Source organism: Cervus elaphus, chromosome 29 (genome assembly GCF_910594005.1).
Source record: "Cervus elaphus chromosome 29, mCerEla1.1, whole genome shotgun sequence".
NCBI classification, from domain to species: Eukaryota; Metazoa; Chordata; class Mammalia; order Artiodactyla; family Cervidae; genus Cervus; species Cervus elaphus.
In genome coordinates this window covers 26028510-26047072 of record NC_057843.1, presented here as the reverse complement: position 1 = coordinate 26047072, position 18563 = coordinate 26028510, and the positions used below count along the sequence as shown (strand labels likewise).

Here is an 18563-nt window from a genome sequence, read left to right as displayed (position 1 = left end):
CTTCCTACCATCTAAATTTGACTTAGTCACTTATTTAAATTACTTTCCTGGGCACTGAAGCTGTCAGTGTTTGCTCTGTTTCATAGGCATAACAAAAATGGGGGAAAAAATCACCTGGGCAGGTGTTAAGCTGGTAGAAGGGATTTCTAACATTTCCAACTTAGAAATCAGTAGGAACCAACAACAGTAAATTCATACCAGGGAATTCTTAATGAACCCTAGTATTTTCCATTCATTCCTAGATACAGGGAGAGAACTTCTTTAGTACCTATAAAGACTGTCTTTAGTCTTTCAATGGAGGAAAGGAATGTGAGGCCTAACAAGATCGATCTATGAAAGAACTAGGAAATGCAAGCTATAAGGAGTGACATGTAATGGGAATCTTGCCAAGTAATAAAACATTTGCCTTTCAAGCCAGGCACTGCGCCCAAATCAACTAGCTGAATCCTTCATGGTTCAGATCCTCTTCATTTTCTCTCTAGCTCTCCATCTTGCTAGTCAACTCTGATGTTTTCCAAACATTTAGAAACTGGAATGTAATCCCAGAAAGTGAGGGATTTCCTCTGGGCAACCACCCTAATCTTGGAAAGAAACAAGATTTCAGATTCCACACCCTCTTCCTGGAAAGCCCATTTCAGATTCCTTTCTGATAGCCTAGGGGAATGCAGATGACATTAGGGAAGACCTCAACCTTTAGTGGAATCCTAAACAGTGAACCCTTCTGGTCTCATTTGGGAGAACTCATTAGATTGGAATATTTGGGGGGATATCAAAAAATCTATTATCTATGTTGATTAGATAATCCATTTTTATCCAAATCATGCATACCCTTTGTTTCAAAAATATTAAAACAGAGAAGGGAGATTATGAGACACTGCTAAAAAACACAAAGATTGGGACTTGTAGGTGTTAAAGTAGGACCTGGGAATATGAACTTTTAACAAGCAGAAAGTCCATAAACCACACCTTGAGGAGCACTAAGACCTCACTCAATCTGAAATGTATCTTTAAATTTCCACTGTGAACTTTTTTTGCCATCTATTTTTTAAAATTGAAGTACAGTTGACTTAGAATATTGTGTTAGTTTTAGTTGCACAGCAGAGTGATTCTGTTGTACACATGTTGTTGTCATTCAGTCTTCAGTTGCTTAGTCCTGTGCCATTCTTTCGACCTCAGGTACTATAGCCTGCCAGGCTCCTCTATCCTCCACTATCTCCCAGACTTTGCTCAGATTCATGCCCATTGAGTTGGTGATGCTATCTAACCATCTCATCCTCTCATGCCCCCTGCTCCTTTTGTCTTCAATCTTTCGCGGCATCAAGGTCTTTTCCAGTGAGTCGGCGCTTTGCATCACGTGGCCAAAGTATTAGCGCTTCAGCTTCAGTAATGGTTCTTCCAATGAATATTCAGGGTTGATTTCCTTTAGGACTGACTATATATATTCTTTTTCAGATACTTTTCCCTTATAGGTTACTGTAAAATATTGAGTATAGTTCCCTGTGCTATACAGTAGGTCCTTGTTGGTTATCTATTTTATATATAAAATCGTCTTTATTCATTTGTCTAAGGACATTTAGGTTGCTTACATCCACTGTGAACTTTCAGTTATTCTTGACTATGATGAAACTTGGTAACATAAATCTTCTAATAATTCATAACTAATTTTAGCCATTGCTTCCAACATGTTTCCAAATCTCCACACCCTGACAGAGCTCTTCACTTGAACAAAGAAGAGAAGCAAATGTCGTTGATCATCCATTCAATTGGCTACTCAGTTCAAGTTCACTATGGAGATCATTAGAGTTCTTTTGATATTAAGGTTTCAAGGGCACACAGTATCACGGAGGGGAAAAATCAGTTTATTGAAATGTGACTTAATCAAGGATTTCATGAATGGAAAAAGAACACAAAGTAAATTGAGAATGTGAGTTTATTTGTTACAAAATTGGAAAAATAACAGCAAGAAATATATGACCTCTAATGAAATTAAAGGGATACAGTGGATATATAAAATCACTTAAAGAAATATAAACATACAGTTGCCAAATTGACAATAGTACTTTAGGATCACACACTTACATTTTTGTGAAACCTGTATACTAGTCCACGCTAAATAAAACTGCATCCTAAATGTATTATTAAGATAATATAAACATTATCAAGGTCAATAAGGGCTGGAGTTTTGAATATATGCAATGTTAATATGGAGTCGGTTGTAAACAACAGGAATTTCTTTGGAGATTTTGTTCAGTTTGTGGATTAATTTTGTTCTAGGTCTTAAGAACTGAATTCAAGAAGAAAATGAACTCCTGTTAAAATATATGTGGACATATTTAGGAAAATGCCAATGTTACATAAATGAACAAATTCCTGAAATAATTCACAACTTTTACTCTTTTGTAAGTATCCCTATAAGCCTCATTTTCTCAAATAAGTCTAGAATTCACTTAAGATGACTTGCTAGTAAGGAGCTTTATAATCTCTGATAAGACTGTTGCAGACTTTGAAAAGATTCCAAACATGGCTCCATCAATGAGTAAAGTAAAGTGCCCTTGTTTGCACAGCCAACACCATAATTTGCTCATGTACCTGGATGAATACATTCAGGTACTCTAAGGAATAGCATCCAAGGCACAGGAATTTCAGAAGGTGCTGTTTGCTCTGTATATTTGCTCACAAATTTCTCTCTTTTTTTTTTAATGCTTTTGAAAGGATGGAATCAAGTACAAATAGCACTTACTCCCAAAGTAAAGTTTTTACATATTATAGTTAAATAAATTAAGATGGGCAATTTACTTCTAATGTGTTCCTTCCTTAGATGTTGATATTATTTTCACCTAATAGCACAGAAGAGAAAGGCTCAAAAGCAAAAATGAAATGTAGTCTGTCCTTCCACCCCCTTCTCCCAGTCATAAAGGCACTTAAATACATTTAGATTCATCACATTTCTGTGATTTAATTTCTAATTCATTTACTTTCTTATACAACTAAAGGATTGCAGCTCGACTTTATCTTCTAAAGTTTAGCAGCTTTCTGAGTTCACGTGCTTCTTTCTCTACTTCTCCATCCCTCCATCCGTTGCTTCAGTGAATATAAATAAGCACTATGATGTGCCAGTACTCTTCGGAGCACTGGCTGGGGATGTCAGGTGAGAAGATACAAATCTTGCTCTCTTGGAGGCGAACAGCCTAGTTAGGAGTCAGAGAAGTAAACAACCATTACAATAATGTGTGGGATCGGCCCAAGACAGGGGCAGCGTAGGAGGAGGAGAGTGAGTTGAGTGGAAACACCTGGCGAGATGCCTAACCTAGTCCTGGGAGAAGAAAGGTCAATTAAAGTTTCTTGGAGACTCTCCTTAGGTCGTTGTCAATTTTGGACCACTTCTGATTTTCAGCTCCAAATAGAATCAGTATTCCTTGCTTTTTATGACAATATGTATTTTTTTTAACATTCCCTTGACTTTCTGAAGCGATTTTTCATATATTCCAGTCACTATTCAATTGGCCAATTTTAACCTATTCATCTTTAATAGCTATAGTGTTGTACCATTGAGATGTGAAGCTTTCTCTGTTACAACAGTTACTATTACCCATCCCATGATCCTGATTCATGACAGCTGTGGGATTCCCATGTATACCTCTGAGGCTGAATGCCGTGGAAAGCCCAGATGAGGCGTGGGAAGAGGCCTACACCTTCCCTCCATTACCTGCCATGGATCAAGGTAACAACTTGCATTTCTTACTTACCTTACCTTCTCCAAACTTCGTTCTAAATTTCTTACTGTGTCCCATATTTACGTCTTGTCTTGAAAAATTTAAATATGCAATTTAAAGAGGAAAAAACATGGTCAAGAAATTTTGCTACAGGAGGTAGACACCATGAATCCCAACAATAATTTCCTCTATCAAGCATATTCCTGTATCATGTTCTACTAAGAGCTCTGTGCTGAAAAGCCCAGGGGCATATGTGATAAAATTAGATGAGGCAGGATAAAAAAGGACGCTGAATCGTTTCTGAATTTTGTCAAGGCCTGTAGTACCTTGTCTATGTAGCTAGTTTGATTTCTTTCCTTTTTTCCCCATATGGGTGCTGTAATTTATCAGGTTTCATGACTGCTTGCAAGTTGAGAGCCAAAACTGTGGCTATAGCTCTTTATGGAATGTGCATTTGTATTAACTTCATCCTTGGTTCCATTTTAAAGCCATATCCTTGTTTTTCTTTCTCATCTATTTTTTTTCCAAGTGGAAATATCTTTATTATTTTATTTAATTATGAAGTTAATTCACACTCTAAGTAACAGTACTCAAACAGTGTTGAAAAACGGAGTAGAACCTGAACTATGCCAATAATCCCACCCTGACCCTCATCCCCTGAGAATGTGAATGTTCTCACCTACCTTTAATTAGATATCTTGACATATTTTTTAAACATGTATCTTTACAAGCTGGCTTAAATTCTTCTGGAACATAGCAGTGTACCACTAAATAATGATTTAAAGTGTTTTTAATAGTGCTTCATAATTTACAAAGCACTTTCACAAGCTTTAGCTCATTTAATCTTATAAGCAAAGATGAGTATCTTCTAAAACATGTTCATTTTATCGTTGCCAAAAATCTCTTTGATTTGGCTGAATTTCATTTTCCTGCCAATGCCTTTCTTTTTCCAGTGTATTCAATTCAGAAAAAACTATAAGCCATACTTCAATTTTTATGTTCACATTCTTCCCAGTGGATACTGAGATCCTTGTTAGTTGCATCTTAGAATAGGAAGAGCAACAGGTAAGACTGTTGGAGCAGTTAGAACAGGTAGAAATGTGTCTGTCAGTAATTATGGGGTCACAAAGAGTTAGACACGACTGAGTGAGTACACACACACAATTGGGAGTGAAAAGGAACAGTTGCTTTCAAAGTCATATCACCTTTTGGTTTATTCCAATTCTAAGAAAAATTATTTTACAAGAAATTAATTTGCTAATTCATTAGTGAGAAGCAAACAAAATTCTTTGTTCTTGTGTATTCTCATTGTGAGATTTTTTTTTTTCAGAGCTATCCAGAGGCTCTATGTTGATTTTTCTGATTTTTTTTTTTTAAAGCAAAACTCAAGGGGTTGTGTCAGAATGAACCAAATGGAGGTATAACTTACACACTGCCTTCTATACATGCCTCTAGTTAAACTGAGGATAGCTTACTTCAAAAGAAAGAGGTCAATTTTCCTTCAGTTTAGACACTGATTTCAAGTTAAAAACAAAAGGTGATTATAATATGCAGAAACTCTTAATACCGAGTCATAGGCAACAACTGAAAACTGGAATGTTGTGCATCAATGACATTACCTTGCTTTTGTTGTGTTTGCTAAGGTGCTCTTGTAAGACAAAAAAACCCCAGCACCTGGGACTTATTTTGGAGGTCTTGTGATACCATCAAGGAACCTCAGATGCTAGGTTTGAAGTAAGTACTGTATTTAATTTACCAACTTTCTCGTATGCCCGGTGTGCATGAAAGCAGAGAGAACGTGGACAGATACTGGGCTGGATGATGTTGCAATTAAGCAAAACATACCAAAACACACAAACGGCTTGAATTTTTAAAAAGGCATTCTTTTATGTATAGGGCAAACTCCTATAACAAAATGTTGAGTTAGTTGACTTGACAAGTACCTACTAAACCACTGGGGGTTTTTCGGTTGTCTCCATAGCAAAGGATCTGCCTGCAGTGCGGGAGATCCAGGTTCTATCTCTGGGTCAGGAAGATCCCCTGGAGAAGGGAATGGTAACCCAGTATTCTTGCCTGGAGAATTCCATGGACAGACGAACCTGGCAGGTTATAGTCCATGGGGTTGCAAAGAGTTGGACACGACTGAGCAACTAACACAACGCTTACTAACCACTGGTACTTTCTGTATGGTAGTGGAAGTTGCATCTCAAAGCCTGCTGTGTCAGGACTTCAGAGAAACAAGGATTCTGCTCATTGACATACTCTGAAAAGGGCTTTGGGAAGCTAGTCATAAATGCAGAATCAGGGTTTGTCCTTGCAGTTCCCACTGCTGGGGTTTGCATTAAAATAAGTGTTCAGTGCAGTTCATCAAACATTTATAGAGTACCTGCTGTGTGGTAGGAGTTAAGGATACAAAAATGACTGTGATAGGATATAATGCTTTCAAAGGGCTTAAAACAAATGGAGAATAGATATTTGGGGGATGGGAATTTCTTTCATAAATGTATTTTGCAAACTTTAATTATGAATTTTGACAGAACAAGGATCACATATTTTACTTCTTTTACATATTTTCATAATGGCTGGTACAAAACAGAAACTGAATATCATTGTTGACAGACTAGCGGACTTATGGAAAAATTGTTGCCAAGTTCAGGTAAGCAGTATCTGAATTCTCCAGAGAAGATGAATGGAATGAAAATGTGTGTTCCTAAATGCAACTTCTTGATTTCTTTACAATCTCTGTTGTCCTTTGCTGTATTATTTGGACAAATCCTTCAACACTGAGAAAGAATGACAATTTTGTGAAAAGGCTATTATTATATAAGATTTTCTGTGTGATAAAACCACACCCAAATGGGCCTCACCCAGAGGAGCTTATATATGTTATTAGACACAGGAATGTTAAGTGTGTTAGATTCGGTCCCTGTTGGGCAGTCATATGACGCAAACGGTGACTCTGAAATGAAGCCATAATATATGGTTTAACCTCTTAACAGTTTGTGATGTCATTTTTTATGTGGTAAGAAAAACAAATGCTGTCACATTTTATATTTGAGACTCCTGCAAGCCAACATCAAGAGATTAAGTATGAGCATTACCAACACAGTATCATGAATGCAGTCATATGGATGCCAGAAAATCACTGGGACCACAAACACTCCCCAGTAACTCAGTGTTATAGAATGGAAAGATAAGTCTGCTGATAAGTTATAACCCTCACGAGACACTGCGTTTTTCCCTTAGAAGGAAGCAGAAGTAATCTTAAATATGTCGATTTGAATGTTAATTCATGTAACTCTAGTTCCAGCTAATCTTTATGCCTATAATTTAAAAACACAGAAATAGAGTAGCCAAAATTTAAAGAAAAAAAAATCTGTGTGTTCATATAAAAGACAAAATTAGAACAGAGATGAAATTGGGGCAGAGTCAGTAAAACCACTGGTTTCCAGTGTTTACTTTCTTGAAATATAGTTTTGAGTCATTTCTGTGAGATATAAACATACTACTTTATGTTTCCTATCATTTTTTTATTATGCACATAATTTAACAGTTTGTAATAGTTGAAGCCACATGTCTCCATGGACTGGAATATTGTTGAAACAGCTTCACTCAAGTGAGAAGACTTCTAACTGTATAATTCAGGTATGTATATTTTCCTTGAACCAAGTGTGTGACATTCAACTTGTCAAAAATGAACATTTTGCTTGACTGAACAGCTTTGCTCTGTGTTTTGCTTGTCTGCCGAGGCAAATAAAGCCTGACAAGAAGAGCATTTCCAGCTAGTTAAAGACCAAGAGGGGAATGAATCAGGATTTGAGCCAGTTATCAGAAAATTCCTTTCTTGCTGAATATTTTGTAATGTACATGATACACTAACAAGAAATAATTTAGATAAATCTTAACTGCAGGTGACAGAATGTGTGCCTCTTGATTCCTCCTGCTTCTAAGTATTTAGTGAATTTCTTTTTATCACATGCTTTCTATGATAAGAAAGTATATAATTTTTGTATTGTGGTGGACGTTCTATATCTATTGTTCATGTTATTTTATTTCTGTTTCCTCCTTATTGGGGAAACTTCAAGGTGATGATGAGGAGCACAACTGGCTTGGTACCAAACTTCGTTTTATTTTTTAAAAGCAGGAAGGGTTGTTGGAATGTTTTATTATCTCTTCAAGAATTATATGGCCTGTGGATCTTTATTTGGAGTTTGCCTAAGAATTCATGTAAAGGGGCAGTCCCTTCCATTATTGGATTATGCCCATTCACTTAGTCAACCAGTCTTTTTTTTTTCTGAGTACCTGCTATGTGTTTAGGACTTACATTGGTTCTGGGATAAAGGTGAATAGCATATACAGTTTGTCCTCAAGGACTTTCAGTTTGTGTCTCACTTGATGGCTAAGTTTCCAGGACAGCTGAAACTTAAATAATAAATAAACTGAAACTTAAATGATAAATAAACTGAAAGAGTTTATTCATTTATTAATTAAGTCAACAAATTTCAATTTTTGTCAGACATGATGTATTAGGAGCATTTGAACTGGATAAGCACTGGAATCACAGTGATGAACTTAGAATTTACCACCTAATCGGAGAGGGAAAGACACATTTTGGTCAACTGATCACATTAGTAAAAGTACAATTATAAATCAGAATAAATTATACGAAGAAAAATAATGCTGATACACGAGTGCATATAATTAAGGAATCCTACCCAGATATGGGAGGGACTTGCAATGAATTATACTGGAGAAGGAGATTGGGAGGGAAGGGTACAGAACAAACAAAAGATGTATTCCTAGGAGCAGCACACCAATATCTGAGGAACAGCCAAGAATGAAGGAATGATCCACCATTCCTTTGGTTTTATAGGGACAAGTAGGGTAGAGGACCAATCAATGTTCATTGGACATGACAGCATGAAAGTAACTGGTGACTGGAACAGGTTCCATTTTTCTAGAGTGAGGGTGGCGAGTTCTGACTGGAATGGATTGATGATTAAATAGGGAGAAAACAAGAAAGGACATAAAGGAAACCCTCAAGAAGTATGGTTATGAAGCAAAGATCTCAGGTGGTTGAAGGAGAGTAATCGTTTCTTTGTTTATACATGGTAGAGGCTGGACCAGGTTTGAGTACTGAAAAGTTGGAGAGAGTTACAGGATGCGGCTGACCATACAGTAGAAAAGAGGGAACACTTGTAGTGAGTTTCCTCACTCGTTGAAGGGAAGGAGCGATTAGACCCAGAGCCCTGTGGAGGGACTGCAGTAAGAGAGGAAACGAGAGCATCTTGTGGGTATAAGTAGATTTGGCGGGAAAAGGTAAAAGTAGAATGTTCCCATTCAACTGATGCAGTTTTCTCTGTAAAGTTGGAGCTCTGCATTATCTGTAGAAAGGGAGGAGATGAAGGAGGAACTGAAGGTTTGGGGAACATTTGAAATAGTCATTGTAGGCAATGAAATAGAAAAAGAAGTGAAAGGACCAGGAGGATTGATGGGCAATGTTGAGGTTCCATTTGAGGTGGGTGAAGATGGTGCTATGGTAGCTAACATTTATCTGTTGTATTCTGTGGCTTTCCCCTGCAGTGCTGGGCTCCTGGAGGGCAGGCACTGAGATAATGGATAACTGAGTTTGTTTTGAGTTAAGATATGAAGAAAAGACCAAGAAGCAAGGGTGTGTAGGGTATTGAAAGAGCATTATTGAAATGATGGACCCCAGGGGTGGGGTGGCGGGGGGGAAGTATGCTGGATAAAAAGGGACAGAAGAAAAGAGAGGGCTGAAGAAAGGATTGGGACATAGTGAGGAGTCAGTGGAATAGAAGTGCCCTGACATCAACATGCAGACTCAGATTCAAGCTCAGAATCAAGTATCCTAATACTCCAATAATGTTCCAATAAAATGATTCTTTAAGAGCTCTGACTTGTGATGCCAAAACACATCTGCTGCAAGCCTCCGATGAAAGGGCTTGTAGTCCAGAGCAGACGCTCTGGAAAGACTGGGACTGGAGTGAGATGAAGAACTATTAATGGTGGCTAGGGTCTTCTAATACTCCATGTGTATTCTAGTACCTGAAGAATGTGACATTTTTAGTTCCTGTGTTACACTGAGGTCATTAAGTTGTTAAGGAAAAACATCTGTTTTAAAGCATCCTCCCTATATTTTAGGCAGTATCAAGGAAACTTGATCTTCAGTGGATACTGAGAATACTTTGTTCCATTTCATTCAGTTATTTCTTAAACTATCAATGTATATTGATTGGAATCTAAGGACCTACAGATTTTTAAAAAACTATTTTGTTTTGGGGTATAGCTGACTAACAGACACTCGTGATAGTTTAAGGTGAACAGGGAAAGAATTTAGCCATACACGTACATATGTCCATTTCCCCCAACTCCCCTCCCATCCAGTGCCACAGAGCTCTGAGCAGAGTCCCATGTGCCATACAGTAGGTCCCTGTTGGTTATCCATTTCAAATATAGCAGTGTGTACATGTCCATCCCAAACTCCCTATTCCTTCCCCCTGTGAGATTTTGGAGCAGTGAACAGTCAACAGAATCAGCCTATCTGTTGACATTTGAGTCTGGTCTCAAGGATCGGGACTTGGACCTCTGGTATGGAGGTGCTCTAAGTGTATATACCATCTTCTCAGGTTATATAGAACAAATAATGCTTTCCTTTTCTATCTGGCTTTCTGAACACACTTTGTTCTCCAGGAGCTGGAATGCATCTCCATTGATGGAAGCCTTCATCATCTCATAGCTGGTTTAAGGCAGCATCTTCTTAGCTGGTCTCCCTCCTTTTGGACTTTCTACCACCTTTTTACCCTATATTTTACTGCCTTATTATTTAACTTTAGATACCTGATCCTTCTGTTACCTCCTTGTTCAAGGAATAGAAGCTCACTCCTCCCTCACCACATTAAGATAGGAATAAATTCAGCTGCCTCTTAAGTGACTTGTACAAAGCCTCATTCTTTCTAACAGGGGAGAAAGACAATAACCAAGCAAACTAACAGAGGATGCACTGCATGTAACCACTTTAGTCTCTTCACCCATTTAAAAATAAACATGTGGCTATTGAACTAGATGGCCAAGCTCTTTGGGGTTTAGGTATGTAGTTGGCTAGTTCAGTTCAGTCGCTCAGTCATGTCCAACTCTGCGACCCCATGGACTATAGCATGCCAGGCCTCCCTGTCCATCACCAACTTCTGGAGTTTATTCAAACTCATGTCCATTGAGTCGGTGATACCATCTCATCCTCTGTTGTCCCCTTCTTCTCCTGCCTTCAATCTTTCCCAGCATCAGGTCTTTTCCAATGAGTCATTTCTTCACCTCAGGTGGCCAAAGTATTGGAGGTTCAACTTCAGCATTAGTCCTTCCAATGAACATTCAGGACTGATTTCCTTTAGGATGGACTGGTTGGATCTCCTTGCTGTCCAAGGGATTCTCAAGAGTCTTCTTCAACACCACAGTTCAAAAGCATCAATTCTTCAGTGCTCAGCTTTCTTTATAGTCCAACTCTCACATCCATACATGACCACTGGAAAAACCATAGCTTTGACTAGACGGACCTTTGTTGGCAAAGTAATGTCTCTGCTTTTTAATATGCTGTCTAGGTTGGTCATAACTGTTCTTCCAAGGATCAAGAATCTTTTAATTTCTATTTGGCTAGAAATTAAATTTTAATTTTAATTCTAGTTGGCTAGAATTCCCTTTTAATCCTGAAGTTCAACAGAACGATATTACCTTCCAGGGTCTGCTTCCAATCCTTAGCACTGCCACTGAGTTTCAGATTCTCAGTGTCAAGTTGGGATAATCTGTACCTATCTGATGGCTATTTGAAGATTTAATTCAGTTACTGTTGCCTACTGCTGCCATTTGGCACACCAGTGTGAGTTCCCTTTATTTTCTAGCCTATTACCTTAGATCCACTACCTCTGCATTTTACAACCACCACCCCACGAAGCACCGCCTTGACTTTTACTGTTCAGCCATGTGACTCAAAAAGCCTAGCAAGTCCAGTTATTTGCAATACCCCATGGGAACAGTTTCCTATTTCCAGTTTCTGTGGTCTGTTCTTTTATATATATGTATAATATTAATACATTAATATTATATAATAATTATTATAATTATATAATATATACTATTATTATATACTATTATATATTATATAATTATTATATATTTTATATAATATAGATTATATAATTTTTATATTGTATAATATTTATATACTTATTATATATATCGATTATCTTCCCTCTTTATCAACTCAACTTGAAAACCTGGCCCCAAATTCCTTTTAAAAAATTTCTAAAGATTTGGGCCTTCCAGCTCTGACTTTCTGGGATTCTAAACTCAAATGAAAATATTTTTTTCTACTTCTGATTTTTTTATTTTGCACCTTGGGAACTCAAATATACACATAACTAGCTTCTTTACCATATACAAGAACAAAATCCCCCTATTCTGGGCACAAATACTCCGGCTGGCACATGCAACATTCACCTCCTGTGGGCACTTCTGCCTGGAGGACTGTGTGTCTCATTGTCTGCAGTCTGTTTCTGGTCTTTGTAGGCAATTAACATGGGCGAGATCCGAATCTTCCAGATCACTGATGAGCTACAATGTTTAAGCACAGTGCTTGGCTTTTGGAATATGTGGACTGAATGAATAGTTGCTGAGGAGTATGGCCCCATCGTCATCTTATGCCGGGTTCATCCCAATGGGCACACGTGGGAACTTCAGAAAAGTTATTTCACCAGAAATGGGCTGAATCCTCTTATCGTACGGAGTTCACTGAAGTGGGGCCAGCCCTCCGCCTCTGCTTGCTTCACTGCCAAGGTTCGAGAGGGGTGGAGTGGCCTGGAAGATGGTTAGAAGAAGGGTGGGGGACTTGCTTTCTTATAAAGATGCTTTGGGAGGCTGGCCCTGGAGCGTCAGGTTTTCAGGAACAGATGAGCCTGGGTCTCAGTGGCAAAGAATTTCAAAAGGGCAAGACGTTTGGTTTTTGTTGTAAGAAAGCTTGGAAGCCTCGAGTCTAATTAAGAATGCCGCCCACATTAATTAGAGAAGGGGGCGTCCTGGCTTGCCCCCCAGAAATCCATCCACACAAGAAGATAGCAAGCAAATTCATTCTCACTCAACCCGTTTCTTGGGCTCCCTATGTGTAATGTCGGCTCCTGGGTCTCTGTGTCCCTACCTAGGTGTTGGGGATCCCAGACCCAGGATGCAAAACAAATTAACTCCACGGGAGAATCTCTCTGCGCGCCCAGAGTTTGGTTCCCCAAACCATTATGTGGGCTCTTGAGATTAAGAAACTCACCCCCGCTGCCCCCCACACAAACTTCCCCACTCCCTGAAGGTCTTGCGTGGTTCCCAGGGCGGTAGAAGCGCGCGGAGCTCTAGGGAAGACGTACTGGCTCTCCGGACTCGTTCCCGGGAAAGCGCCAGCATCCGGGGAAAGTCTTCACTTCTCATCCTGCACGCTCCCAGGACAGGCAGGGAGGCATTCCCAACATGAGCAAGGTGTGCCACGCAAGACTACTCACCCCGGCCTTTAAAAAGAATAAATAAATAGAACCAGCGCCTAGCTCCGCTCGGGTTTCCCGAAGCGCGCACACGGTCGCTGCCGGGGCGGCTGGGTGTCTGCGCTCCCCGCCTTAGTTGGGCTGACACAGGAGGGGAGGAGCAGGAGCCGGAGGGGGTGCTGGGGGGGGGGGGAGGGGGAGCGCGAACCATCCGGAGCCAAGACAAGCAGCACATTCACAAATAACGCCCCCACCCCCAGCGCACGCGCTCCCATTCAAAGCCGCCGGCTCCACGGCTGTAGGGAGGCTCGGAGCACGCGCGGCCGCTCCAGCTCAGCCCTGCCCCGCAGGCTCACGTCCCGCGTCAGCCCGCAGACGCGGAGCCCCGCAGCCCACGCGGGACGCGGCTACTGCTTGCGGGGTGGGGTCTCTTCCAGGACTCCCCGCCCTCCACGCTGGGGGACCATGGCCCGGCTGGCTGTGCCCCAGCGCTCGGGGCTCCTGGCCCGCATCCTCGGAGGCACCTGGTGCCTGCTCTGCGTCGCCGGACAGGTAGGGCAGTTTGCGCGTCTTGTGTCCCCTCGCCCTCCTGGTAACTTTCTCTTAGGCTGCGCTACTGCGGGAAGTGCTAAATAGCTTGGGGCGCGCGCTCTCTGGCCAGGGACTGTCCTAGGGTTGCGCTGCCACCCGAGCTGGGACAGGTGGCGCGGGGTTGGGGCTAAGGCGGCCCCCCTCGGCAATCCTGGAGCTGGCGGCATCAGCCCCTGAGCTGAGTCTCTGCCCAGCCTCCTGGGGCCGCGTCCCGGCTTCCCGCCACGCCCTGGTCCTGCCTCCAGCTGGGCAGAGTCGAGGCGAAGAGGTGGCGCCTGAGTCTGGGTGCGGCCCTGTCCCAGGGAGCCCGGGACCCCGCAACCCTTCTGGACAGTCAGTCCTTCAAAAGCCCTTCTCTCTCTCGGCGGAGGCTGAGGCGGCTCTGGGAAGGCTCGGACGCTGGGACACTCCTCATTTCTGTTCTTCCTCGGGCTCAGTAAACTTCTGACATTGTCACCTTAGGGCCACCTGCGTCCGGTGGAGTCGGGGGCGGTTGTAAGGTGTGCAGATGGCAGACCAGGTGGGCTCATGATGCTCTGCAGTGGAGAATAGGTGGTCGTGGTGGCTGGTGCAGGGGTGCTTGCCCTCACCACGCCCCCTTCACATACTCCTAGAGTTTTCTCCCAAGCCAGATGGGTTGTAGGAACTGAATTCTCTTGACTGGGTGGGCTCTGGCCCCGAGGCACAGCAGAAGAGCCCTGGAAGGGTTGTCTAATTCACAGTTGGCTTGGCTCTGGTTTATTACAGCAAAGACCCTGGAGAGAGCTGCTTTGGGGAAGGGGGCGGGGGTCATTCATACCCCGTGATGCGTGTGGTGTCCTTGGCTTTCACAATTTCCAGAGTCAGGTAACTTTTGATTAAAACTCATGATTTAGGCAGTTTGTACATAATTTAGCCTACACAGATTTGCTTTTCACAGGATTACTTGGGTAATTCTGGGAAAATGCCCAAGTACTCTTGGCCGGAATTATCGCCAGATAGCCTCCCTTTCCTCTGTTTTGCTTATGGAGACTTGTCCAAATCGGGGGATTTCCTTCCTTCGCTTTTAGTTAACAGTTTCTGAAACTTGTTTTCAGATTTCTATTTTAATGATCATTTTGATTGCAATGGTGAACTTTTAGAGGATGAGCAAGGACCAAGAATGAGGGCTAAGAAGGGCCCAGAGCCCAATGGAACCTGACAGGCAGACACTAGGCTAAGAAGTGATAGAGATTTTCAACAGGGAACACCTGCTTAGATTGGAGCCCAGAAAAACCCTTGCAAAACCTTGTCTTAATTATGAGCCAGTTTATTCCCAAAATGCCTTGCTCCACTGGCAGGCCTTCTCAGAGGTGGTTGCATGTTAGGATTGCCTATGAGAGCTCTAGATACTCCTGGGACCAGGCTCCCACCCCAGCTGAATTGCATCAGTATCCTTGAGGGGTATATGATGATGAGGTGGAACACTGGGGCTTATAAAGCTCCCAGGTGATTATATTATGCAGCTGGGTTGAAAACCATGGTGTCAGAATGACCTGCCTTACGGTGACCTGTTCTAACGCAGTCATCAGCCCAAAAGGAAACTCAAGGGAGAACTGTGAAGAGGGCCTAATAGACATGCCAGGGGAGAGAGGGTTAACATGCAGCTTCCAGTCTTGGCTCTGTCCCTAACTAGCTGTGTCATTTTAGTCAAGGCCCTTAACCTTCTATTTCTTTATCTGTAAAATGAGGGTGTTGGCCTGTGTTCTAGAAGGAACTAACAACACCAGGCAGGTTGGCATCTAACCCAATTCAACACTGAACACCTTGTGTCTTGCTTTAAAATAATCATAAAGGTAGAAATCCTGCCTTATCCTTGATATTTTGGTAAACTATCTGGTAATATTTGAAACCAGCCAAGATGCTAAAGAATATGCAAAGATGCATGAAGTAGTTTTTTAGACTTGTGTATTTGTTGGTGGTGGTTTTTAAAAATATACTTCAACAGGCTGCCTATTTATATATATCTATTCACACACACACATATATACATGTATTTTAAACACTAGACTTGTTTAGACCTATTTCAAGTTATTTGGTGCCCTCTTGACATTCAGGACAAACTGATTTTCCCAGTGTTACACACCTGTTCCTCCTTACTTTTCAACCAACTTTCTTCTGGGTGAAGATGACGAAAGCAGATTTGAGCCGTGTGTGTGTGTGTGTGTGTGTGTGTGTGTGTGTGTGTGTGAAGTGGTTTATTGTTTAATTTCAAATGACTTTTTCTTGTTCCACTTGGCAGGGCTGCTATCCACATGTGAGAAGCCTGACTAAACTTGTCAGGGAAGGGATAGCAGAGGGTTTAAAGTGGTAGATGGGTTCTGTATTCTTGTTGAATGCAGTACACTTTAGATATGTTAATACTTAGGTGTTGGTCAGAAGCAGCTGATCTTGCAACACAATTTAACACTTTTTTTTTTTAACTACATGAATTTTATACCTTATCAGTGAATTTAACAGACTGGAAACTTGAGGATACTTAGTATCAAATCAAGAAGAAATCAAATCAATAGCCAGTGCCAAAGGATTGGAACACTGTTTGGAGTTTATATTATACATTCTTTAAATGTTTTTTTCTTCAGAGCACTCAGTACATGAAGGCATGACTACTAGACTTATCAAAACTCTCGTATATATTGGACCCATAGTTAAAGGAGGCTCTTTGCTTAAGAGGTTCTGGCTCCCTGAACCGAATTACACCTAAGTTATATTATCAGAGTCCAAAGAACAATTTTAATGCAAATAAAAATTATTCAGAAATTTCAGCATTTCTCCTGTCTTCTCACTGAATTTCTGCTTTCAGGGGTTATTCCTCTTTGGTCCTGATTGAATTACCCTCCTAACCCAATTCTTTTCCTGTGCAACTGGAAGGTAGCTCACTCTTTGGGTTCTTAAGAAACTGATTATTTTACTGATATCAATTTCACTTCATCAGCTGAACTCAAATTCATCCCATTGCCCAAATTGCTCCCAGGTAAGGAAGTACATAATTAACTGTTTTAACCACTAGAGGTTACCAACTACTTAATGATTTCTACAAGCCATCTGCAGCAATCCACTGTAAAAATAAACAAGGTTGTTGGAGAGGATTGTGGCTAGATCAGCACAAATCCATTACTATTGCTTAAAAATGTCACTTAGTGGCAATTCATGTTCTTATGGTGGCATGCCAGTGATAGTTTATTCAAATACTAACATTGAATATTTTGACTTTCTGTGGTATTCTAAATCCTACCCTTGTTAGGAATTTGGTAATGAGGTTAGAAACAGGATGGTTGGAAGGAATTTGTGTGTTTGCCGGCACCTGACTTTCAACTAAAGACCTTGAAGGAAACATTTTCTTGTCTCTTTTATTGTTCTCTTATATGTTCTTGCTCTTGTTTTATTTTTTATTTTTACTGTGATAATAATTTTGCGTGGTTAAAAAATATTAATAAGGGCTTATAAAGAAATAAAGCAGCTTCTTGCCCTGTTTCTTCCCTAACCTTTCTCCTAACGTCAGATCCCATGTAACAAAGACAACATTTTTTCTTTTTGTTTTATAGTATTTTGAGTTATTTGACATACAGTAAGTTGCACATATTTTAAGTATACAGTTTACTAAGTTTGATATATATATATATACATACACCTGTGACACCGCAAAGTTTCCTCATTACCCTTTTTTTTTTCTTTTTTCTTTTTCTTTTTAATTGGAGGCTAATTACTTTACAATACTGTAGTGGTTTTTTGCCATACTTTGACATGAATCCGCCATGGGTGTACATGTGTTCCCCATCCTGAACCCGCCTCCCACCTCCCTCCCCATCCCATCCCTCAGGGTCATCCCAGTGCACCAGCCCTGAGCACTTGTCTCATGCATCGAACCTGGACTGGCGATGTTTCCCATATGATAACATACATGTTTCTATGCCATTCTCTCAAATCATTCCACCCTGCCTGTGGGAGACCACAGAGTCCAAAAGACTGTTCTATACATCTGTGTCTCTTTTGCTGTCTCACATATAGGGTCATCGTTACCATCTTTCTAAATGGTGATCCCTTCCTGCCACCCTTCCTCACACCCTAAATCACCATGCAAATGGTGCTCTACTTTCTGTAACTATAGTTTGCATTTTCTCAAATTTTATGTAAATGAAATCAGAGTAGATTACCTCTCCCCCCTCCTTTTTTATGATCTGGTCTTTTTTTTTCCTACCACTCTGCATAGGTTTTTGTTTTTGTTTTTTTTTTTTTTGAGTTGATCCATGCTGCAGCATGTTCCCAATAATTTGTTTCTTTCTGTTTCTAAGTAGTGTTACATTGTGTGGAAATATTATACTTTGTTGTCCATCAGCATTCACCTATTTATGGACTGTGTGTTTCCAGTTTTTGGCTTTACAAAGAAAGTTGCTATAAAGATATGTTTATATGTCTTTGCATGGACCTGTAGTTTTGTTTCAAAAGTGGGATGACTGAATCATTGGTAGGTATATGTTTAACTTTTTAAGAGATTGCCAGTTTTTCAGAAGGTTGCAATATACCATTCCTCTGCATCTTTGCCAGCACCTGCTGAGGTCAGGCTTTGACTTTAGCCATGCAAATTGGTGTACTAGTAGCTTGTTCTGAGTTCTAATGAGCAGTTCCCTAATTATTGATGATGTAGATCATTTTTTTTTTTCATGGTTTTATTTAGAATATTTGTAACATTTTTGGCAAAATGTATATTCAG

The 18563-nt window shown here is 40.6% G+C and overlaps 1 protein-coding gene across 2 annotated transcripts in view; it reads left to right on the top strand.

The window, feature by feature from the left end:
* Window positions 1–13482: 13482 nt before the first annotated feature.
* Window positions 13483–18563, top strand: part of ADAMTSL1 (ADAMTS like 1) — a 1078174-nt gene continuing 1073093 nt past the window's right edge. For both annotated transcript variants that reach the window (XM_043891080.1, XM_043891079.1), the window contains exon 1: window positions 13483–13795. In XM_043891080.1, coding sequence (XP_043747015.1) covers window positions 13709–13795 — 87 coding nt within the window. In that variant the 5' untranslated portion in view covers window positions 13483–13708. The remainder of the gene's footprint in view (window positions 13796–18563) is intronic.